General features: G+C 30.0%; 1 protein-coding gene across 2 annotated transcripts; it reads left to right on the top strand.

Annotated features, from left to right (window-relative positions):
- Positions 1 to 779: 779 nt before the first annotated feature.
- LOC135931058 (uncharacterized) lies at positions 780 to 18,938 on the top strand. 2 transcript variants are annotated; one of them, XM_065467919.1, is made up of 14 exons: positions 780 to 909; positions 949 to 1,056; positions 6,790 to 7,156; positions 7,572 to 7,621; positions 8,113 to 8,331; positions 8,459 to 8,530; positions 8,594 to 8,701; positions 9,495 to 9,591; positions 10,101 to 10,212; positions 11,568 to 11,720; positions 12,879 to 13,023; positions 13,212 to 14,778; positions 16,552 to 17,269; positions 18,056 to 18,938. In XM_065467919.1, the coding sequence occupies exons 1-14, from the start codon at positions 808 to 810 to the stop codon at positions 18,549 to 18,551; spliced, it is 4,314 nt and encodes a 1,437-aa protein (XP_065323991.1). In that variant the 5' UTR covers positions 780 to 807; the 3' UTR covers positions 18,552 to 18,938. The 2 variants fall into 2 exon arrangements, with proteins under 2 accessions (XP_065323991.1, XP_065323992.1); XM_065467920.1 differs by lacking the exon at positions 780 to 909 and adding an exon at positions 1,862 to 1,946 and having other exon boundaries at positions 1,036 to 1,056; positions 18,056 to 18,937.
- The last annotated feature ends 250 nt before the right edge of the window (positions 18,939 to 19,188 follow it).

Raw genomic sequence — 19,188 nt, 5'->3', positions numbered from 1 at the left:
TATATCAATATTAAACCCGGCCGAAGGCCCGCAAACTGGGGGGCATGGGGGGTGAAGCCCCATATATATTTTTTTTAGTTGAGCCATATGAGATTGTAAAGGCTGGCGACGCCCCTGTACTATAGTATATTGTTTGGTACGAATATGAGTTTACTGATAGAATTTTTAACCCTTTTAAATGATATTTATCAGGATTTTATTTATAAAATAATGTCTATGATTGTGTGCCATATATAGATTATGTTAATGTCTAGCAATATCGTTAAGTATTAATTTTTATAGTTATACATTTTGATATTTAATTTAAAAATTTAATACGTAACCCCCTGTTAAATAATCGTACCCCTAGCTAACCACCCTTAAATCCTACCCTCTACTGCCTCAAAAATATGGGTTCAAAATTTTCCTACCCCTCCCGCTCATGTAGCTGTGCATGATCCATAGTGTTGTCCAATAGGAGTCCGACGTTTAAGAGTTAAGATTAAGTTAGCAGTGGAATTGGAAGTCTTGATGATAAAAAAATGATACATATGAAAATTTTGAATTAGATTTACAATTTAACACTTTTGAGAAATTATTAATATTTTAGCGAGGGGGCTCAGTACCTCTTCAAAATTTGTAAAGGAAGCTAAAATGCAAAATGGGGGTGGTATCTCCATCTCCGACACACATCCTTGCTAATGGTCTATATAATAGTGAATAGTTCATATACATAAAAACAAGTGTCAGAACTGACAGCTTTGGTTGAAGGCTAGACAGAATATTCATGAGCCTTTTTTATATAAGATTGCAAATATTCTCAAACATATGACTGAATATAAAATTGGAGATAAAATACAAATAATAGGAAAAGAATGTAGAGGTACTATTGCTTATATTGGAATAACTAGTTTTGCTACTGGAAAATGGGTTTAATTAAACTTTAATCTAAATTTATATCTGGCTTAGATTGGAGTTATATTAGATGACGCTCTGGGTAAAAATAATGGATCTGTTAATGGGAAAAAATATTTTGATTGTGATGAAAATTTTGGACTTTTTGTTAAACCACAACAAGTTTTTAAATAAATATATTACATATTTGAGTTCGATTTTAATCTATCATGCAATATATTTAATATAATTTTGCCATAAGCATTCAAATTATCTCATATTAATTAAGGTCATAGTTATTGTTTTATTTGTTGATAGGCTATGCCACACCATGTAAGATGTTGTTAGTTGGTATACATCTTATATAGTGTTACTAATATTGCACCAAATTATAAATTAGATTCAAGTTTAACTTTTTTGTTTTACTTTATAATTTACTGGCTCTCAATTATTTTAAGTTTGATTTGAGCTGAAAAATATAATTCTATGCATTATTTTTAATCTTAATAAGTAAAATTTAATTCCAAAATGAATATAGAAACTGTAAGCAATTAATTTTTTAACAGCAATTCAAAGAAAATGTAATTTTGGGCTGATTTTATTATATAAAATTTTTTTAAATAATAAATTGCAGAGATACTTGATACACATTACATTGGTCAGTGTTGACTAAAATTTAATCAACACCAGTGTCCAATACTCAAAAATGATAATTAACTTTAAAAAAATTTTTTTAGTTAACATTGAAGGTCTTAATTTTTTTAAAAATTTTATGAGTTTAATATTTAAGATAAATAAATGTAAAATGATAATATTGATGATATCTTGTTTTTTTTCCTATAAATGCACTTAACTATGATTTTTGGTATCAGTTTATGGCAGTGGTGAATTTAGAGAACTCCCAAAATTTTCCCCAAATTATAAATTAGATTATATTAATAAAATATTATGTATATTATCATCTCCCCCTCCCCCAACAAAATCCTAGATATATCACTGGGTTTGGGTATTAGCTAGAAGGGTGCTATCAATGCATCTCTGATAAATTGCAATTGTGTCAGCCAATGGCATGGGTAAAATATGAATATTTTTGAATAAACATAGATTACTCCCAGATCAATATATTCATGACAAGAAATTATCTTTCTTATTCAGCTGTACAAATGGGTGATGTTTTCCTGCAGTTGATGATTTATTACTTCTAATTAGTGTACAAAATTATCTCCTCTTTAAATTCTTTAAATGAAGTTCATATAATTTTTGTTTGATGGGAATTTGGCAAATTTTTTTTCTCATAAATTACACATTTACTTGAGTATATTCTCCTTTAACTAGGAAGTAGGCCTACAAAAAAAAGAATTGAATAATACTATTATTCGTATTTAATTAGAATTTGAATCAAATAATTATGCTATTTGTATTTGTTCAAATCAATCATTAATAGTAATTTGATTTAAAATAATTTTTATAAAAAAATAGATTATATTTTGAAAAAAAAATTATAAACAGATGTGGATGTTTTAAAATGACCCCTTTAAAAATTCTTGTATAACTAAGCTAATTGTCATTAGCATATCAAAATTTATAGAAAATAACAAGTGAAATAAAACCCAATGATTTTATAACCTTTATCCAAACATTAATAATATTAAATTTAAAAAAATTAATTAAATTATCATATATACAACACTTAAATGTTTTACTCTGAAGATAAAAAGAAAAAATAAAATCTACTAGGAAATTTTAATAATTACTTATGAATACTAACAAAAAAAAAATATTATCTAAAAATTATGAATGTAAACCAATATTTACAAATAATTTTGAATATTTTTGAATATGATTAATTTCTAATAACATGAATAGTTTTTAAATAATACAAATAATTTCGAATAATTCGTATCAAATAATAAAAATTTACTATTCGATAAATATTTTTTTTGATTATTCATTTCTGGTTATTCAGAATAATTATGCTATTCATTCGTATTTGTAAAATAGGAATCAAGTCTAATCTAATTATGAATAATTCTTTTTAGGCCTACTAGGAAGAGCAAGCCATGCAAATATAATTCGCTTATCAAATTTATGTCATTGATGATAATGATCCTAGAAATATACCATTTTTTCTAAATCATTTAAATACAAATGAATAGCTTATTAATATGAATTGAAACATACATTATGTACATTAAAGTTGACCTCCATCGATGAGAATTATAAGAATCTAGATTCGTTAATCAAGCAATGAGTCTTCCTTTCATCATACTTGCATGACATTCCCTCTGTACATTAAATCATTAGAGTAGAATGCAATATGAGGTTTATATACCTATACCCATATACTTTATAGGGACCAATTTTGAAAAGCTCTTCAGAATTTCATTTTTTAAAAGTATTTTTTGACTATTTACCAACCATATATAAAATTTAGTTTTTTGTATCCTTTTATATAGTTTTAAAAAATATTTTGATCTCCTGATGTCAAAAAATATGATGATTTCATTCATCCCCAAGGGTTGGCATTATTAAATCAATTATTCTTTTGAATAAAAATTTATGGTTTTTAAATCATTCCTTTTTGCTTGTATTTTAAATAATTATTAGTTTTTATTTTCAAATAGAACTTTTATTTTACCTCATTATACTATATTTGGCATGTCGGTTTTAATTATTTGCTAATTTTATTTTTATAAATGATTTGCAGGTTGCGTAAATCCTGAAATTATTTATTTTTTATAATAAACTCATATAAAATTTTTTTAATATTGTTAAAAAGGATAAATAAAAAATAGTATATTTTTTTTATCCTTTAATTAATATTAATTAAAAATTTGTTGATATCTATATTCTAGTTTATATAAAAGTATTAATTTTAAAATCATTAAATATTGTTAACTATGGAATATAAAATTATAAAGCATATCAAAATTTATTAAACTTGTTATAAATGGGCAAACCTAAAATATTGATAACACATAAAAATAAGAAAACCGATGTTTAATGTAATAAAATGCCAGTTATTAATAACTTCACCCAATAAGTTATTTTCCAAGGCCATCGTTTTATATCATTTTTATTATATTACTAGAAGATAGCCCATCAAAAATGACGGGGAATGAGAATTTTCTTATTACTTTTATGATAGTTGTTACCTCTTATTTGAAAATAATATCCATCTTTTAATCCCTCCCCCACCCCTTCATGCCAGGTTTAATCCATTAAAACTAAGTGTAAATACTATTGTTTGGTAAAATTAAATTTAAAGCTTTTACTTGATAATACCAATATTATTTGTTAAATATTACTGATCATTAATACCTAATATTTTATATTAAAAAAATTCCCAGGCTAAGTACAAAGCCATAATAATTTTGAAAAATTCTTCCAAGCCCAATGAATATAATAATTTTGGTAGTTGAGAACTGAAATAAAATATTTAAATAATCATAATGTTAAAAATACAATCAAAATCAGATTTTCATGGGCCTAGGTTTTTTGATCAGGCCGAGCCCAGGCCTGCATAAATTTTTTTTTTAGGCGAATGTCTGACTCATAGTTAATAATAAAAAAATTCTCAAGCGTTCTAGCTCATAATATTTTTGAAGAATTTTCCCCAAGCCCAGCCTAATATAATTTATAAAAACATTTTTCAAACCCAGCCCAACCTATAAAAATTTTATAAAAAAAGATTTTCCTAAGCCTGGCCAACCCATAGTAATTTTCAAAATTTTTTCCCAACCCGGGAGATAGGTAAATCTCTAAAAACCATATCTATTTTTTATTCTATTTTAACTCAGCTCACCCCACCCCTACTTCAGACAAAGGCCAACCCATTAAGACTGAGAATGAATACTATTTTTATAAAAATATATTTAAATTAGCTTTTACCTGAGGGCCATATAAATATTCTGTGTTAAATATTACACCTATGCCTAATATTAAAAAAATTCACAAGCCAGGTCCACGTACTTGGGAAAATTTTCTCAAAAAGACCATAATAATTTTGATAGTTGAGAACTGAAATAAAATATATAAAATGTCACAATGCATTTAAAAATACAATCAGAATATGAAAGTTGCATGGGCCTTGGTATTTGATCAGGCCTGGCCATGTCTCCAAAAGAAATTTTCAGGCCAATTTCTAACCCATATTTAAAATTAAAAAATTTTCAGGAATCTAAGACTATATTAATTTTAAAAAATGTTTCCCAAGCTACTTCCAAGTCCATATTAATTGTGAAAAATATTTCCCAAACCCAGGAAAACCCAGAATAATTTATTTTTTCCTTGGATCCAGAAAAATAGATGTGATGTAGGGGTTTATAAGAATTAAATCTGTCTAATATATATATATTTTTTTTGCCATTTATATTATTGGGAAAATTTTTCAAAATTAGGATCAAATGAAGGGGAAATATCTTATTTACCTATCATTCTACTGGTTAGCTCCTGTCTGGTATTTACATGAAAATCATGAATACATATTAAAGTACCATGTTAAAAATATGTTCATTCTAATTTAAATTTTAAACATACCACCACCCTTCCAAATGATTTATTACTTAGTTACAAAATATAAATTTAAATTTAAGACATTATTAAATTACAATAGAAAAAATAAAAAGATATTCTAAGTTAACAAATAATAGGAGGTTTACTTTAATCATAGTCAAATTATATATAAGTTAAACAAAAAAGTTATACATTTAATCAAAAATGTTATAATAAGTTATGAAAAATATACATTCTACAATTAAATTATGAAGTTATGAGAAAATAAACAAAACTATGAAATGCATGTAGAAAGGCCAATTTCAGAAAAGATAAGAGAGATGCAAATATTTACTTATGCATAAAAATTACCTAATTAAGATATAAAGTTATATAAAATTCAATGTGGAATGGATCCTTCTTAAGAGTTTTAACATAAAACTCTCATCTGCAAGAATAAATTTTTAGATTATAAAATACAAATGAATAAAAATTTATTTTAAAAGACTTTTTAACTGCACATAAATTAAAATTACTAAATATATAATTTATTAACATATTTTATAAAAATAATGGAAAATTTTAGAATAACTCTAAATAAATATAAATTTTTAAATAACACCTCATAAGAAAGGAAAATTTCTGATTCATCCCTCATCAAATAAAAGAGAAAATTCTGATTCCCCATATAATGGTTTAAATTTTAAATTATAAATAAATTCAAGAATTAAAAAAGTATTTAAATAAATCTCGTACTCTTTGAATCGTATCTATTTAATTAATTTTGTCAGATTAAGAAAAAAAAATATTTCACCAGATTAAGGAAAAAAACATTTGCCGGGATTCGAACCCAAGTCCAATAATCCACACGAAGTTCTTGCCCGATTGGGCCACAGGCACTTTTCAAAATTAACGATTTTTTGAATATATATTATAAAGTGGGACATGAAAAGTGTGACATGAGAGCGTAACGCTATTTTTGTGACAAGGCAATTTGACATAATCAGATAAATAAATGTGTTTAATTTTTTTTTATTTACTTCTATCAAGCATCACGATTAAGAATCACCATTCTACTGTGAGTTAAAATCTTTAGGTAAAACAAATAAATAGGGAAGCGCTATAATTCACCAGCTCATTTAACTATTAGCAAATAGAGGGGGCAGTATTTAAATCTTTAGAATTATGAGCTGTGAAAAAAAATTATAACAAAAAACTGGAAATACTCTGCAAAAAATTTAGGCGGGAAAAGATACATTTCTGACAGCACTACATCCTGATTTAAAACGAAATTTGGGTACCAATTTTTGTGTATTAGACGTGATCTATTTTATCATCGAAACCTTAAAAATAATAATTGATTTTAAAACGAAAGTGGTGATATATTAACTCCCCCACCCCCCTCATCTTAATTCAATCCAGATATCTACCGGTATTTTGCCCTCGACCCCAGATGTGAACATTATCGATGACGCGTTAGAATCTTCTGGCCCATCGGATCATTCTCGTTTTACCAACGATTCACCCCTAGAGACGATGAGAAAAATGGGGATGCTCGACAAGCTTAAAAAAAACGTGAGCCATATACCTCCCCCTAACATATTATCATCTCCCAAGATTATTAATACGTTGTCTGGCATTTCGTCTCCCGGTCTCGATTCGAAAGCTACTACCAATAGCTTCAAGGGAAACGATTTCGATTTAAAAAGGGCTTATCAGCTGACCAACGAATTCAAGAATCGACCTTACCAATCATCTGCTTCGCCCTTTCACCAAACCGAGTTTCAAAGTTTATTTTTTGAAATACTAGATCAAATAATCAAATTCGAGAGTTTTATTTTGTGAGCGATTATTCGATCCTTTCAAGAAAATAAAAAGATAGATGGCGAAATGTCGATTAAAAAACATTTATAATGCTTAGTATAGGAACTGACGAGACCAATAGTGCCCATATTCAGACCTACCCCAGTTTACAAATTTCAATAGCTTACCCATTTGGGGTTTTCTCCAAATAAATTTTCACATTTGGAATACTTATAAATGCCCGTTGTAATTTTTTATTGTTGTGGGCCTTCGGGACTTCTTTTAAAAATCACTGACATGGGGGAGAGTATACAAATTTTTGTTTTATTATTTTTTTTTTAAAACGACTAAATATTTAAATTGATTTTAGTTTCAATATTATTTTAACCGAAAACTTTAAGAATCCATTGACGAAACTCCCATTAACTTGAACGATATATCGATCGATAAAGTTAGTAACGTTAAACCTAGAATACACATATATTTAGCCTTTGAATGGTAGTAAATATATTTTAAAATTGTTATAACAAAAAAACCTTTTTCCTTCTTCAGCAGCCTCCTAATTTTATGCTAAACTATCTTTTCGGCACAGTTTCTTTCATTTTTATTGAACCATTTTTTATACAATAAACATTTTTTTGTTTGGAATGCTTTATTTTCTAATCAACACCTACGAATATTCTCATAGAATTTTTATCTAATAATTAAATCTTCAAGATTTTTATAATTAATTTTAAAGTTACCTAATTAAATCGGTAAAATATCTGATATATATATATACTTGATTGAGAAATACTAGTTATAAAATCCTGGCGAGCTATGCCCCGCCCCACACAAATATTCATGTTATTTTTCCCTAACTGATCATTCAAGAATTAAGGGTGCATAGAGATAATTTTTTACCAAAACTATTATATCAATATTTTTTTTGACCGATATAAGGTAAATCAATCCACGATGGAAGATAATATCACCACGCAAAACGAAACTCAGGCCTTTTTGGAGCAAAAACTCCTGGGAATCCAGAAGGATCAGATCATCCAATCCCTGAACCTCAAAATCAAGGACTTAAACGAGAAGCTGGAAGTTCTCAAGGCTAAGCGTTTGGAGGATCGCAACAAGATGAAGGAGATCGAAAAATTGAAGATTCAGCTTCAACAAGTTTTAATCTTATTTTTAAGGAAGAAAACAAATATTCAGAGATCCGCACCCCTGGGTTTAAAAGGAGATATCAGATCCGGCTAACTTTTACGAAGTAATGCCATTTTTAACAAAAATATTTATTTAGTTAATAGAATACAAGATGAAGATGCTGGATATCCACAACAAGTTAAAGGAGGAATTGCGGACCGTTAAAACGGTAATAATTTAAAAATAATTTCTCTTCTCTTAAAATTCAATGATATAAAATTTCCCTTGTTAGGAATTGGACGAAACGAAAGAAAAATACGTTAACTACGAAAATGAAGTACTGGAGTTGAACGAGATCATCGAGATGGCGACCCTGGATAAGGAGATGGCCGAAGAAAAGGTTTTTTGTTAAAAAAATTTTGAAGTGTAAACCATTCACTAAGAACCGGAACCAGAACCACCGTTTGAAAAATATTTCGAATAATTTTTTTTAGAACAGGCGTTCAAACCCTCGGTAAAAACTTGCCATGATGAATGAACTCGCTTGGGAACTATTATTTGTTGTTAAACTTTCCATACGATATTTCAGTATACTAATGCTAGCTTATTGCAATATTTTTACCAGGGCACACACCCATATTTGGCATCTGTATTTGGGCTATTATCAAGATATCGTTACTAACGATATTGGCCTTTATTTTCAATTTTGACTGGCACCATGGCCGCCCAAAATGATATTTAACTCTCTTAAATTAAAAAAAAATATAATCAAGCCTACATTTATAATATGAATTTATAAAAAATATCATTGCAAATTCTAAACCGATAAGGAAAAGGAAAAAGAATTTTCTAATATAAGTACACAAATTAACCTACATTTTAAATCGTGTCGATTCAAATGAAGCCGCTGTGAGTAATAGGCAGATAAGCTAGGAGGATATATTAATGGTTTTTACTTTTATTTTAATGATATTTGTCGGGGAACTGCATAGATGACTATTTATAAGCTCGCCTAGGTTTGTGTATTTAAATGGAGGAGAAGTCGGTGATTTTTCGACTGATTGCATGTTAAATTTTATTGTTCTAAGTTCTATTCGGTTGGAGAAAAAAATTTACCCGACTTAAATTTTTTTTAAAGCCAGGATACAGGTTCTCGAATTTTTTTAAAATAATTATCTTGATATCGTTCATAGATCGAAGGATTGCAAACCCAAATCGAGGGTCTAAAGGAAGAATTGGAGGATAAAACTCTCAAATACGATCTTCTTTTGGAAGATTCCAAGAAACAAGGTATGTTTATTTTATTTATTTTTTTAACCCTTGAGAACATCTGTTATAAAATATAACACGAGAACATTCTCCGGGTGAATATGGGCCCAGTATTTCGGTCGTGATATTTATGAGTTTAAAAAAATCATTCATATAATAGCATAATTATTTTAGAATTGAATTTCATAAAAAATTCATAAGATTATTATAGAGTTAATCAAATATCTTTTTTAGAAAAAATATATTTTTCAATTAAAAAATAAATGATAATCTTTGTAGCCAAAAATTTTCATTTATATTGCGATTATAGCATTTTTAAAAATTTTGAGTTGATGAAAATTCATAAAAAATCAAAGTAGATTAATTTTCATATTTGTTATATAGCCAAAATTATTAAGCTATTGAAAAATTCAGACTGTAGTACTTACAGGATTTCAGGTAATAACCTTTTTAAAAACTCACGAATGTTATCAAGGGTAATATAGTTTTTATGAATATATACTTATTTTGTTTAACATTTTCTTTTTTAGTCATAGACTTAGGCGGTGAAAATGAGGTATTGGCGGGAACGCCCCACGTGACCTTACATCAATTCAAACAGTTGGAGCAACAAAATTCTAGGCTTAAAGAAGCCATCATCAAGTTTCAATAATTTATGAATTGGGTTGTTAATTAGCTTGGGCGAGCGAACCATCCTCTCGTTTGTGGGGGTTTTAAAAAATCCGAGGTAACTTAACATAACCCACTAGATCCCAATATATTTTAAAAAGGTTAAAATTTTGAAACAATTTTAGTTTTTATTTATTAATTTTTTTAGAAAAAATTGTAACTTCAGGAATTTTTTTCATGATAATTAGTGTCATCTTTTTTGACATATACATGTTGCATTTATATATATATAATTTACAACGTCCTTGGCATGTTGCTTGATTAGGAATATGATCTAATTCATTACACCAGATAGAATCAATAAATTTTCTTGAGAGGTTGGGCGAAGAGATGATTAGGAATCATCTTGTCGTCGACTGAAAGATGTTCCATGGATATTCTGAATTGCTGTAAAATTTTTCACCCGAAGCTTCAAAAGTTCCAAATTTTACCTTCGATATTGATCAATCATATCATTAGCTGTGTTTATTAATGAGATGAAAAGGCTTTGAATTATAGAAAGCGGTTTCTTGATAACTTTTTAGAAAAATGTAAAGATCAAACAAGTCGTTCAATAGTAAAATATAATATTGTCATCTATTTCTTGAGAAATGTTTAAAACAAAAACATGATTATTATGTTGAGGGTATAATTCAGTTTTATTTATCAGAAGTTGATTTCATGCCAGTATCCTTAAATATGTGAAATATTTGAATAAAAGTATCAGCTAAATTCGGTAATGATTCTGGACTTTGGTGAGGTAGAGTAAAATGTACATCCAAATTTTTACGCCATTTGATATTAGATTTTATTCTTTTTTTCTGGTAGATATTTTTCACATTTGTTGTGGATGTCGATTTTTCACTTCAGAAACTTCTGCAATATTTTCCATACCCCCCTGACCAAATACCATCAATCATCACCTTAATCATATTAATTTAAAAAAGAGAGGATACTATGATCCCAATGTTTTATTTTTGATAAGAAAATAATATTTTTTAAAATTATTTCCCGAAATTAATGGATTAAAGGTGAAGGTATTCAGATATAAATTTTTTGTTATCCACAATTAGAAGATTTTTTTTAAAATTTTTGGTGAAAGGAGCTAAATTTTTTTATTGAAAATGGCCATTATTCAATAAATTTTTTTGGCTAGCACTCAATTCGAGATAAACCTTTACGGTTAAATTCTTGAAATGGTCCTGCCGGTTAGATCGAATCTCGAGCGGTTAGCTCAAACTGGCAAATTAACATTTAGGATTAATCTATTTTTTTTATATTTCCACAATACAATAATCTATTTTTATAATTTCTATATATATATTTTTAAAAATATTTTCCCCTTTTAGGTTGCGTGATATGGCTTCACAAGAAAAATCTGAAAAGGTCAGATTGTCGAAAGAAAACGAGGATTTACGTAAGAACGAATCCGTTTTAATGAGGGAAAGAGAAAAATTGACATCAAAACTCAAGGAATCTGAATTAAACACTTATGAACTAAGGTTTGTAAAACTCGAAATCATTATTTAAAAAAAATTAATTAATAGTTCGATTCGGGATGTTAGAGTGAGGGCAAATTTCCTTTTAAAGCGATTTTTAAATTAGTCTTTTTTTAATATCCGAGGAGGTTTCAGTTACACCCCCCCCCCTTCCTCCCCTACTCCCGCCTTTTATTTTTTTCGGGCACAGTAATGACGATTGTTATAATAACTGATAACTATATATTATAATATGAGAATATACTCTTAAATAGGACAAAACGTTCAGGAACAAAAAATTGTCACATTTTAGAGGAGCAAGGATAACGGCATAACTGCATTAATATTGGTCATTTTTGAGAATCCTGATCGGCCCAATACCCTTGAAAAACCGATCCAAAAAAATAATTTAAAAAAATGGCGTAAAAATTATTATATTTTTGGCACGCATCTTTTTATATTGTTTTAATTACATATTTTTCTTAAAAAAAACATAAAAACAAAAACATGTAAAACGGATTTTTATATCTCGTCTTAGCTCGACTAAATTAATTACGAATTTTGTATTAATGATATTAAACGTAAGTGTCCAGGTTGCATTACTAAAATTAGCAACTAATTTTTGTGAACTAAATTTCAGAATCATGTTATTCGTATAATATTTTAAATGAACACATATGAGGTTTGTTTTATATCTAGGATGAGGTATTAAGAAAATTTGAAATATTGAAGAATTAAATTTTTAAAATTTGCAATAAAATATTGGTAAATTTTTTCTATTTTTTATTCGGTTATACATTGTTCCAGTAAAATTGAGAGATGAATATTGCATGAAATGAATTCAATAAAAAAATTTTCTTATAATTTAAACACTAACTTTAACCTACCATTTGTATGGAGAGCATTTTAAAATTACAAAAATTATCATTGACCTAGGGGGCGGGGTTTAGATATTATTGACTACACATAATACAATTTTTTCACCATTGTAGAACTAGAAAATAATGACAAAAATTTCCCTGTTATTTTTTATATATATATAAAGTAAGCAGTGAAATACGATGGGTTTGGAATATAACTTAACAGGCGGCGTTTTTATATATCTTTTTGATTCAAAACAAACTTCATGTTTAGAAATCACTAATGTCGAAATTTATTTTTTATTAATTTATTTTAAAATAGAGAACAAGTTGACGCCGCGATGGGCTCAGAAGAGATGGTTGAGGCCCTAACAAATAAATGCCTAGATATTGAGCAGAAAAATATGGATTTGCAAGAAATGCTCGAAGATCTTGAAAAACTGCAAGAAGTTAACGAGGAAATTCAGGTTTGTACCCAAAAAAAAACAATATTTTCTAAACATTTTGTATAAACTATTTAATATTTATTGAAACACACCTCTATTTATTGATAAAATATTACTTGGTAAGTTCAATATTATAAGCGTTGAAAATATTTACATCTAAATTATATGCATAATTTCAACACCCCCTCTCCATTTCCTCATTCTATAAGGACAATTTCAAGGAAACTGAACAAGACTTGATCCGGGAACGAGACGAGGCTCTGACCCGCCTTTCCTCCTCAAAGATCAAGTTGGAAGCAGCACTCGATGTGGTCAAGGACCACGAGTCGACCATCATCAAGTTCCGTTGCTTGGTAGCCGGATTGCAGCAATCCAATCGAACCCTGGCCGAGCGGCCAGCACCCTCAGTTCCCATTGATTTGCTGACTGAAATAACGCCCGACACTGTGTTTAAATCTTCACTCATCGCTCATTCCGCTTTTGAAATCTTGGCCCACGTTTGGAAACGGCTGAGCGTCATCCTGATTTGTGCTCAAGACCATTCCGACGCCTCAATCATTCTTCCATCCCTTGTCATTGTTTCTGGATGGTATATTCATGCTGCATCTCCTGCCTTAACCCTGTTAACCCTCCACTCTATTCGGTCTGCCCCTACGCCTCGTTTATTTATAATCGAAAGCTCGGAGCGGGTTGAGAGCCTCTCGGATTTCTCACTTCGCTGCATTCTCTATGCCGCGCTCGACCAGATCGCTTTCCAGTGCCGATGTATCGTCGAAGCCAGTAACCGAGTGGATGGCTCACCAAAAATGCTAGCGATGACAACTGAACAGAGAGACACTCGATCGCTTTACTTGTACACCCGTTTATCTATGGTCCTTTTAAACTCAAACAACGCAGGGGCCAATTGCGTTGACGGGCTTTGTTCGGATCGAGGATTGGAACACCTCCTGACCGAAACACAGGTTTATTTGCTTGCCAGAATTTTAGCACAACACTCGATCGATGGCATTGAAACATCGCACACAGGTGAAGAGAGCTCACTGCTTACCTCACCTTGCGAAAACGAAATCAGTCTAAACCCCGGCCATCTGCTTAATAATCAAACCATTCTACGCGCCACAATCAGTAGTCTTAAGACCTTTACTGATCAGACCTTACTCGTTAATATGAAGACGACGGTTGACAAAATTCCCTTCGAAAGCCACGACCTCAGTGTTAACAAGGCCATGGATAACGTTATCATTGACTTACTTGATTACATGGAAGCAATGGCTAGTCGATGCAATTATTCTATCATGATGATGACTGGCGAATTAACACCGAGTTCTGAAACGAAGGAATCTACTATTCTCAAACTTTGTCAATCCATCAAAAAATTTAAGGCAAACCGGTTCATATATTTTGGGCGTCAACCCAAATCATCTCACGATGAGCATATGTTATATAGTGAATACATCCGCAAACTGGACCTTAAAGGGTTAACCGATTGTTTCCACACTTTCGAAGTCTCGTCCGATCTTCTAGCAGATCACGCTTCCGAAACTAAAGTGAAAGTTTTACCCGAGACACTGCACATAAGGTCCGTTATCGATCGAGATTTAAACGCTTTTAAGGGTGCTTTGAGTCGTGGGGAAAACGACAAAATTTTGGTGACGTTTTCTGCTCTGATGGCGAGCGCCACGAAATTTGTGGAGCACGAGACTGAAGTAATATTATCCGATATTGGTTCCGCGACCTCACCGGCCTATCAATTCGAGGCCGCCTTAGGAGAATACGGTATATTTTTTTGATATAAGTTTCAACTAATGAATATGCGCTTAATATCATTTTTATTAAATTCACCAATACTTGTCAATTACCTTGGGTTGCGCCACCCACGTTTTTTTTATTCAAATTTTTTTCTATTGGATTATGATTTTTTCCCGAATTTTATCCCCATTTTTAAAGCCCTGCAAGTCAACTGGAAGCCCGATTTAGTTCGCGACTTGTTCCGGGTTCAATAAAAAATTTGAGCCTGGCTCGGACTTAAAAATAATTTTTAAAAAAGTCGAAAAAAATTAAATATATAGCAATATTTTACCTTCCTCTTTTCCTAATAAACTGATATTTCTAATTTATCTGGGATGAGGAAGCCTTTAGTAATTTTTTTAAATTACATTTATCTTTAAAAAAAATGCTTTTAATTTATATATTTTTTTGATTAAAAATTTCCTGGCAAGGTTCCATCTTAAAATAAAAATTCGGAAATGGGCGAATAAATAAATTTGAATAGGGCCTAAATTAAACCAAATTACTGTTGAATGATGTTTTTTCGACACACAACAAAAAAAACAGTATCGTACAAATACAAATGATATTTTTTTTAGAGAATATATTTTTTTTAGGCGTAGTATAATTGATTGTATATTTTCAAAATTAATGGATAAAATTTGTATATTCATAAAATAGGAATATAAGTAGATGTATTTTTTTCAGGAATATTCCCTAACGTTCCTAAACTTAGAACAAAAGTGGACAGTTGTTCCAGCGGCCTGGTAATTGATACTTATATTTTCCATCATTTGATACGGATTTAATCAATCAAGCCATAAATTCATAATATTAATGAATATTATATCGCTTCATTGGCCTTGGCGTCCACAGAGTAGTGATCTGCATCGGGCCTAATTTTTCAAGCCCAGCCCGAAATTTATTTTAAAAATGTTTTGGCTCCGAACCCGAATTTTTTTTAAAAAATTTACCGGCCCGGCTCGGCTCGGCTCGAATTTATTTAAATATAGAAATTAATTTTTATAATTACTCAAAATAAAAGACATATGTTATATGTCGTTTAGTTTCAATAAATAAAATCAAATATTTTTATTTTACATTAAAAATTCAATGTAAAATTGATAAATTTAGATATATTTAAAAAATTTCCAAGGTCCGACCCGACTCGGCCCGAATTTTTTATAAAAATATTAGGCTTGGCCCAGCCCGAACCCGATTATTTTAAATAAATTAGGCCCGACGGACTCGGGCCGGGCCTAACTTTGCAGATCTCTACCACAGAGTATGAGGGCACTTGCTTTCCCCTGAAAAATTTATAAATTTAAAATTCATTTTGTAATCCCTAAGGTTTCATAAGGATGTGTATTTCCCTCTCCCTTCTTTTATTTCGCGCCTTTATATATTATGATAACTATTTAAAAAAAATCATTAGAATATACTGCAAACCTTGGGTGGGGGATAAAGAGAGAATTTTTTATTAGCTTTAAATGATACTTGCGAGAACAGTCAAATTTCCCACTTTCCAACCCTTGGTAACGCGCCTAGTTCAGCGATACTATCTATAAGCCACCTTTTGATTTTATGGCATATAAAACCGATATTTGGTTAGTTTTAAATATAAGATCGATTTGATATCTTGCCCAGAAGGCCAATATCGGTACCGATACCGATTTTGAATCTGTGCAGCCCTATGCTTAGTTAATTCACATTATAGTTATGCTAATTATTAGATATTAAACTTGCCAATTTTTTTAAAAAACAAAAATTATGATAAATTAGTCGAGTCCAATTCTGACAAAGACATCGATTATCTCTTCTCTCATTTCTTCCAGAACTTTTGTGTAGAACCCATGAACGCGCCCTTAACTTCTACTATTAAAACGGCTCTGGATATGGTCCCTGCATCCAATCGCTTAAATCTGGACAATGACCGAGACGGATCCGTGTGCTCTCCCGAGGGGCCTGCTTCCGTCTACACCGTCAACGACGAAAACGAACAGCAACATCTTTTTGAATACAGGGTTCGGCTCAAGAGGAAAACCGAGCAATGCGAGGAGATGCAAGTCAGACTCGAGTTGGCTGAGAATAGAATTCGGGTTGCTACAGGCGAACTCGAGGCTGTTCGATCTCATTACGAAGACCGAATTCGCCACGAGACCTCACGTGCTGCAGACAAAGAAGCAGAGCTAGCACATGTATTACGGTCACCACGATCTTTTCACTCTTCGGGGACTAGCAGAGCTGTTTCAGGTGTCGCCAAGACCAAACCCAGGCCTTTTCCCGGATTTCCCATCGATGCTACCATGGTTCAGAACGAGGATGACAAATTAGTTTTACTTTCACTGGATGCCAGCTCACCAAAACCTAAAGCATACCAAGATATCTGCGTTGGTGAAATTGCGTTCAAGCCGAGTAACGTTCCACTCAGGCGCTCTCTCGCACTCTTGTATGAGGCTAAATTGAAGATTTTATCGCGATATGCTTCCAACCTTTCCAGGTGCGCTCGATCATATGAACACGACTAAAAAATTATTAGATTTTATTAATTTTCTTTGTCAAGTATTTAAATTAATTATAAATCATTTTAATTTTTTTTTATCAAGCAGTTAAATTAATAATAAATCATTTTAATCATAATGATTTATTTTAATAACAATTGTAAGTATAATCATATTATTAATTGGTCAGTATATAATGAGAATCCATTTTAGGATATATGTTGTGATGTAATATTTAAAGTTAATCTTGGAATTATTACATATTACAACTTTATTGTCAATTAGCCCCATAGAGTGTAAATTATAGTTTTTAAATTAAAATTACGAAAGAAGTATGAAGATCAATAGTAACCCCTCTCCCACACCTTTTTAATTGCTGGCATATTAATTATGTTATTTCATCCTTTTTTACATGTAACACATTTTTTTTTCTTCTCATTTTTTTAAATTTTATTCGATACATGTAGTAATATAATATATATTCTATTTAATATTTTTATGGTCTTTTATTTATAATAATATATCTCTTGCGGCTATAAATCAAAATTTAAAGTATCTATAATTGTAAAAGTTAATTTATGTTGAAATAATAATCAAATGTTTTTTTATATACAATTAACTTTTACCGAAAGAGATATATTATAATTGTGATAAATATTATTTTACCACCACTTAAATAAATATCTTTAATTCTTGTCTAACTCATTCCGTAAAATCCCTATAATATTTAATATTATTAACGAAAACAAACAATGTTAAAATTTGTTTATGCATTTTTTTTTCAGGTACCGTGACCCGAATTCTCATGAATTCTCGTTTGTGCATGACCACGAACACATAAGAAAACAACGTATTAGCGTCAAAAAGCGGACCTCTGTCAACGATGCATTGCGACATGATTTTCTTGACGCTTTGGCGTCCCCTAAGGTTTTCGATTTAACGATTGACTCCGGGCTTTCTCATACTCGCCAATTGACTGATATGTCTCGATTGAAAAAGATATCCAACGAATTGGAAGACCAAAAAGAAAATAGTCACATTCAGTCTGAACCGAGTATCTCCTATTCGGGATCATTGTTCGAGTGTTACAATGGCGTTAAAAGAATAATCGAAAAGACCGAAAATCATGATACCCAACCACACTCATTTTCTAAATTATTGTTGGCGAAAATAGTTTTTCGATCTACGGTCCAAAAAATATCCAACCCTACTAATCGTTTATTGTTAAATCCTCAAATTTTTAAAGATATATATGCGCTTTATAACCATAAAAAACCCTAATATTTTAAAATTATATATTGTTTTTTGTTTATTTTTTTATTTATAAATATCTGTATATCATTTTAAAAGCATAAATGTGATAATAATTAATAGGCCTAATCATAATAGATTTAAGTTATTTTTGTTATTTATTTTGTTACACATGCTTCTCTTTTTGATATACATTTTTAAAAGAATTTATTTTAAATGTTATTTAATTTTGAACGCGATGTCACAAATAAATAGTGTATAACTTCACGCCATTTTCTATGTTGTATATATATATTTATGTCATTTTTATCGCGCATTTTGAAGTACAGCTTTGAACGGCGGAAGCATGAGGTAGCAACGTATAGAGGTCTAATACCTAAATTTTTATTAAAATATAAATAAATTAAGTCTGTTAATATGTTTTAAATATCGAAAACAAAGAAATAAAATAGCCTTTATTATCTGAAGTCAAGTTTATGCTGTTTGTGATACCCGATTCATATTTTATTATAAAATATAGAGGAATGTACAGATTTTTTAAATATCGTATCTTTCTATTCGTACTTTTAAGCGACCTATCCAATCCCATGGCGGGTAAAAATAATTGCCAAAATTTTGAATTGGAATATCCAGTATTCGGTTTATAAGTATATTTATTTTATTGGCA

The sequence above is a fragment of the Gordionus sp. m RMFG-2023 genome, chromosome 1 (assembly GCF_954871325.1).
Source record: "Gordionus sp. m RMFG-2023 chromosome 1, tfGorSpeb1-WG-v2, whole genome shotgun sequence".
Lineage (NCBI taxonomy): Eukaryota > Metazoa > Nematomorpha > Gordioida > Chordodea > Parachordodidae > Gordionus > Gordionus sp. m RMFG-2023.
This window is presented reverse-complemented; position numbering and strand designations above follow the sequence as displayed.

What these genes read in the sequence shown, in the direction of transcription:
- LOC135931058 (XM_065467919.1), top strand. Translation starts at nt 808, where the DNA reads ATGACTGAATATAAAATTGGAGATAAAATACAAATAATAGGAAAAGAA. An exon ending in TTTTTGTTAAACCACAACAA is followed by an intron (nt 1,057 to 6,789) that starts GTTTTTAAATAA and finishes AATTCAATCCAG; the next exon opens with ATATCTACCGGTATTTTGCC. An exon ending in GGCCGCCTTAGGAGAATACG is followed by an intron (nt 14,779 to 16,551) that starts GTATATTTTTTT and finishes ATGATAAATTAG; the next exon opens with TCGAGTCCAATTCTGACAAA.